Source organism: Eleutherodactylus coqui, chromosome 4, assembly GCF_035609145.1.
Source record: "Eleutherodactylus coqui strain aEleCoq1 chromosome 4, aEleCoq1.hap1, whole genome shotgun sequence".
Lineage (NCBI taxonomy): Eukaryota > Metazoa > Chordata > Amphibia > Anura > Eleutherodactylidae > Eleutherodactylus > Eleutherodactylus coqui.
This window is the reverse complement of record NC_089840.1, coordinates 232,979,979-232,985,978: the sequence shown is the minus strand read 5'-3', so window position 1 is coordinate 232,985,978 and position 6,000 is coordinate 232,979,979. Positions and strand designations below refer to the sequence as shown.

Sequence of the window (6,000 nt, the reverse complement as noted above, 5' to 3'; positions counted from 1 at the left end):
CGTCCAAAATGTCGGGAGGCAGGCCAACAACTCCAGTACAACAGGTATTTCTTGACATCTTCTTACCTCCTCAGGGTCTGCTTGGAAAGGGTAGGTTTACTACATTTTCAATAGTAGCTATACTCGATCAATCTTTAACCCAGAGAATTCTCCAATTATATAAATTTATGTGAAGCTCACTGCAGGAGGAACTTAAGAAGTTGCAATATCCTCCAATGATGAGCCTGAACAAGTCAATTTTCTACAAAAATTCTAGAAGTTTTTTTATTAGCAGTAAGTAGGAAACCCGTAATACCCTTTATTAGGCAAATTGCTGAAGTCATGGGGTTCGATAAAAGGAAAGTCAAAAATGCAAATTGCTATGAATGGAACCTGCTAAGTAGCCCAACCTAGATAGGGTTAAGAAGAGTCTAGTGCAATGAAATATAAACTGCATGGAATAGACATGTGATTCAATCATTTTGATCAAACTTCTAAACTACGTTGCTCTATGCATTACGTAGCAATAAGACCCCTCTTCCTTCTAATCGGTGATGGAACGTCCCCATCCGACATCTGATTATTGCGCTCACAGGATATGATAGGAGTCATGACTAGAAGCTCAACATGCATCAAAGAATTCTTCTGCTCAATCCCAAAGTTACACAGGACATCATAATAAACTACATGCATGGAGATTTAGATATTTCGATCATGTCTTTTTCATCAGTGCAATACATCAAAATGGAAATGCTGAAATTTAGAAAAATCTGTGTTACACAGCAACACAACAGGAGACATCATATGGATACAATGAAGCTACATGAATGCCAGCACCTTCTAGAACAAGTGTGGTACAGAACATCTCATGAGTCTGTATTAGTGCTTCAGTGGTTGAAGTGAAGATTCCTGCACCGTGTTTAGACAGAGAACACAAACCTTCAACCACAAACTGGTGGAATGATCTTCTACCAAGACTACAGAAATGAGACACTTGGTGGACGTCCGAAAATACCAATAGAAAGAAGAATGAATGTGGACATTGAAAAGTAACACACAGCACCGCCATAAAACTGTAGCACATATTCTGTATGGAGATGTTGATGCCTGTAGATGATGGTATACCTCTTGAATGTAGGTGACATTCTAGACATTGTCGTTGCATTCATTGTAGTACTGCTGGTCACATAGAGACAATGTCTGGTACTATACACACAGTGCAGGAAACCTCTTAAATGAGGCTATGTGTGGCTACAAGTCAAATGGGACCACTTGCTGGTCATACAGGACCCTCTGTCATTCCTTCATGCATTAAGCTTTCACTGTTTTCAGTAGGCGTTGGTTCTTCTTTCTTTGGGATGTTGACCTGACGAAGACATACATAGGGGCGGTGGCAGGAAGAATGTGTCAGCGCTGGGTAATGTTGCCGGTAGCAGATATAGGCTAAAATCAGACCAAGCACACCACCTACGAAGGCATCTGAAAAAGGAGATCAAAAATTAGAAGTAAAGTTGCAGAAGATCTGGGATTAACAATAGGGAACGTGGATCTATATGAAAGGGAGGATGAATCAAAATTACGGGGATCGATCATACTAGTATTACTATACTCAGTCTTGTCCTGTAAATTATGGACAGTGGTGCAGGTAGAAGTCAAGGATGTAGAAGAAAAGGGTGGTCGCAAAAGAAGGACAGAGGCCTGGCAAGTGCAAGAAAGTATTTACTGCATTTGGAAAACTGCCACAGGTATGATACAGTAAGGCACAATCTCTTGAACTACGTTACAAATGTTGGTAGGCTCAAACGGCAGCAGTGGTATCTTTTCTTACATCGTCAATTAGGACGGTCACTTCTCACAGCCCCTTTCGACTTGTGGAGAACACTGCATAACCACCTGTACCCATCTCTCTGCACTTGCACATCAGACTCAGGTTTTGTAGCAGCAGTCCTAAGTCTCGTGCCCATAGCCCAGGCATAGTCTTCCACATTTTACTGCATCACACCCTCCGGACACTTCCTCCAAGCACTATAGAAAGGCTTCACTACCACTACACCCATCCACCCGGGGGAAGGAACAGGACCCCTATTATCTGTTTGTTTCAGAATATATTAGATATGCATGATTGCTGCATACTCATGCCATCCCAACATTTTCCGTGCTCTTCCTCCCCAAGTATGACAGATTGGGCCGCATCTTCCCACCAGCAGATCTATCTGTATTGGATACCACCGCACCGTACAGAAAGGCCTCCTTCACATGGGCGACATGGCAACATCGCAAGAAAATCGCAGCAATATCCCATCACTGCACAGTGCGATATCGCTGCGTCTTCTCGCGGCAATACCACGATTTTATAATGCGACAAAGTCGCATGTGACGCTACGAAGTCGTGTAGCATCACATGCGAGGATTTTTTGGGGCTGGGGGGGTGCTTGAAATAAAAGCCCTACCCCAAAAATAAGCTGTAGCTAAAGAAAAAAAAAAGAAGTATACATCACCTCTCCCGCGCTGTCCGGGCACCGAAGCAGCTTCTTCCCGGGTCCTGGCACTGATCATCTTCTTCATCTTCTGGCCAGGGATTTAAAAATCCCCGGCTGCTGGAAGCGCTAGATGTAATGGCTGTCGCTTAGCCAATCACAGCAAGTGCTCGATGAATGGCTGCGATTGGTTCAATCACTGCCATTCAGCGAGCACTTGCTGTGATTGGCTGAGCGTCAGCTAATCACAGCCAGCGCTTGCAGGAGGCGTGGATTTTTCAATCCCCATCCAGAAGATGAAGAAGAGAAGCAGCGTCGGGACCTGGGGAGAAGCTCCGATGTCGGAGAGTGCTTCTAACGTGATGTATGTTTTTTTTTTTTTTTTTCTGCAGCTAGGGCTTAGATTATAGCTTTGATAGTAGGATTACCTACTGTCAAAGTTGCATTGCACCGCACGAAAATCGCGTTTTTGTGAGATGCGATGCAACAGAGAGGAAGGCTCCATAGGGAAACACAGGCTACAAAACCTCGCGTGTATATTGCCGGACCCATGAGGTTTTTGTGTCAGGTTGCTGCATTCTATAAAACATTGCATGCGTGTAAGAACCCATAGGAAAGCTTGGGCTTCACATACATGCGATTTGTAGCATTGTAGCAATGCGGCTTTGCTGCCCGTGTAAAGTAAGCCTAAAAAGAATATTACATTTTAACATAAAAGCCCTCTAACGCCCATAAAACACAAATACATCATCTTCATGGAGGAACCACAGCTAAAAGTTAAAAAATTTGGCAATTTTGCAAATAATCTTAGTGAAAGTTAAAAATATACAACCTCGGTGTAGTCTGTTTTTGCAATCATGCTTCCCTTCATCTGTCTCCTTGCTAATCTGCCAAATGTATGTGAGGAAGAACTATGGGACAGATGGAAAGGGGTACGATTGCAGGATCAGACTGTACAGAGTTTGTAGTCCATAACTATGGAGACCTATAGGTCTGCAGGGGAGCTGCCGACAGAAAACAGTAGCATATTTTTAAGCAAAGCTATTTGCAAAATTGCTTTTTTTCTATTCTAGATACATAGAAACCATAAAAAATTGTTCCATCTTTACTCTTTTAAAGGCGGATATGGTCTTCTTGGTGTAGTCCGAATGACATAGCCATTGGTAGCTTTGTATGTCTGACCGATGATTTTAAAAATGTGATGATGTCATGGTACATGCTCAGTTTAGTCATTCATGATTTGACCACACTAAAATACGGAAGCAATTTCTTATATAGTAACATAGTATGTAAGGCCGAAAAAAGACATATCTCCATCCAGTTCAACCTATTATTCCCCCAATGTTGATCCAGAGTAAGGCAATTGTAGCAAAACGGCACGATAGCACTTGTAGGTCCTTACCTTGCCAGTGATGTTTGTAATCACACATACGTGAAAGGGCAATCATCATAGCACAATACAGGGGCAGGACTGTTGCGCAGAGGCGCCAACTTTTCCCTTGTCCCAATTCTGTGAAACAATGTAATTTCCCTGCCAGATAGAAGGAAGTGAATCCAAGGCCGGAAAATGCAACTGTAGTAAAAGGATAGAGGAAGAATAAGAGATAGAATGCATACAGTACATGGATACAAAAGAAACAGTACATCCACACAAAGAAAGAAGTCTTTGAAGGCAAATGTGGGGATAGCATACATTCATATAAACTAATTAGCATAAGATCAATGAAGAAAAAACAACATGTCAAAAGATAACAGACTCAACAAGGAACCAAACAAAATATGCCTGGGCCACATTAATAGTAAATTTGAATTCATAAGGTTGGACATTTACCTAAGTTGGTAGAAATGCTTACTGATTTGTAGTGTTGAGTGAACTGAGCCAGTAAGGCCCATTTACACAGAGCATTGATCGCTCAAAAATTGCTAAAAAGCGATCGTTTGTGGGCGATCATCATTGCATCTAAATGCGCGGCCATCGTGCACTTTTCGTGCACTGCTAGCTGATCATTAAATTCAGGCCAACCTAAAAATCGTTGTGCGGCCTTATCAGCAGTTCTCTGTGGGTAGTGCTAATAGCATTGTTTCCCGTCGGAGAACAAAGGAACTGAAAGCAGATAAGAGCCCTCGGGCTATTAACTGCTTTCAGCTAAGGCTTGATTTGTACACTAAATTGCTATTAAGTAGCTGAGTGGCTACTTAATAGTTTATGCAAAATTATCGCTCAAAGCTGTCACTCAAACTGTCGTTTGAGCGATCTTTGAGCGATCATCGCTCCGTGTAAATGGGCCTGTAGAACTTTGCTTTGAGTTAAACTTTGATAAAAGTTAAGTTTGGCACAACACTGAACTGATCTTTTAGCCAAGTTCTACCTGAAAAAGAGTTCTACCGGTTCAGCTTGCTCAACACTATTCCTAAACACTGGTATAGAACACCATCTAAGAGCAATTAAAGCCCTAAATGATACCCTTAGAGTGCCATATGGGGCTTTTATGGCTGTTAAGCAGTGCTATAGACCAGTTTGTTTTCTTTTGCAAAAGTTTGGTTAATCGTAATCGGCCGATTCAAAGTTTTCTAAAGTTCGCTCATCACTATTGATGTATATGAGATACTTAACACTACTGCAAACCTAAAAAGTCTGATTAGTTTGCAGTTATGCCCACCCCACACCCCCATTTCATGCTCACAAGGTCCAATTAGTTGGGCCCTCGCACTGGAATGTTGATCGTTCCAGAAAGTGACACTGGTTTCTGCCATCCCAGAGATACATGGGTATCTCTGCAGAGTTGACCTTCAGCATGGCCGCACTTTGAGGTTTCAAGCAGATGAAGTGCGAATTTTCTCTTCAGTCAAAAGAAGCATTTTCAACTTTTTATCAGAGGGCCATTTTTAAGATATTTGTATGACTTTGTGTGTACAGATGTGTCCTCTTCTAACTTGTCTCTAACCTGATGTATCCTGGGATGTAGCTATGATTAAGACTATCTGTCAAAACACATAAGGGATTTCTCCGAGAGGATGCTTTTACTCTGCCGTGGTGAATAAGAAATTCGTTTTATCTGTATTTCCGGCGGAGTGCTGGAGTTTTTTTACTACCTTGATCCTGAGATGTATGGTGCGAGTGTTAAAGGGGTAATCCACTCTTTCCTAACTGCTGACCTATCCCCTGGATAGGTCATCAGTAGTTGATGGATAGGGGTTTGTCGCTCGGGACTCCTGTCCATCAGCTCATCGTCTGGTCCGATGCCCTCTGCAGTGGGCCATACGTTGTTGTCAATGGTCAGAGGAAGCCGGGTGAGCGCCGCCTTCACTCCGATTTAAATAACATTACATTTAAAACACTACATCCTGACCATGAAAGGAGAAGGAGGCAGCGCTGCCCTACTATTGATTTCTGACCATTGATGACATTGTCTGGTCCTGCTGCACAGTAGTGGACTAGATGATCAGCTGATGGACAGGGGTCTTGAGCGGCAGGCCCCCATCCATGAACTACTGATGACCTATTCAGGGGAATACTCCATTAAACAAGCATGAAACAAATGTA

The 6,000-nt window shown here is 42.5% G+C and overlaps 1 protein-coding gene across 1 annotated transcript in view; it reads right to left on the bottom strand.

Moving 5' to 3' along the window:
- Positions 1 to 276: 276 nt before the first annotated feature.
- The window catches only part of PLPP4 (phospholipid phosphatase 4), a 169,786-nt gene continuing 164,062 nt past the window's right edge, over positions 277 to 6,000 (bottom strand). Inside the window, exons 6-7 of the mRNA XM_066598817.1 lie at positions 3,859 to 4,029; positions 277 to 1,458 (exon numbers count right to left, since the gene is read on the bottom strand). Of these exons, the coding sequence (XP_066454914.1) occupies positions 1,259 to 1,458; positions 3,859 to 4,029 (371 nt within the window). The 3' untranslated portion in view covers positions 277 to 1,258. The remainder of the gene's footprint in view (positions 1,459 to 3,858; positions 4,030 to 6,000) is intronic.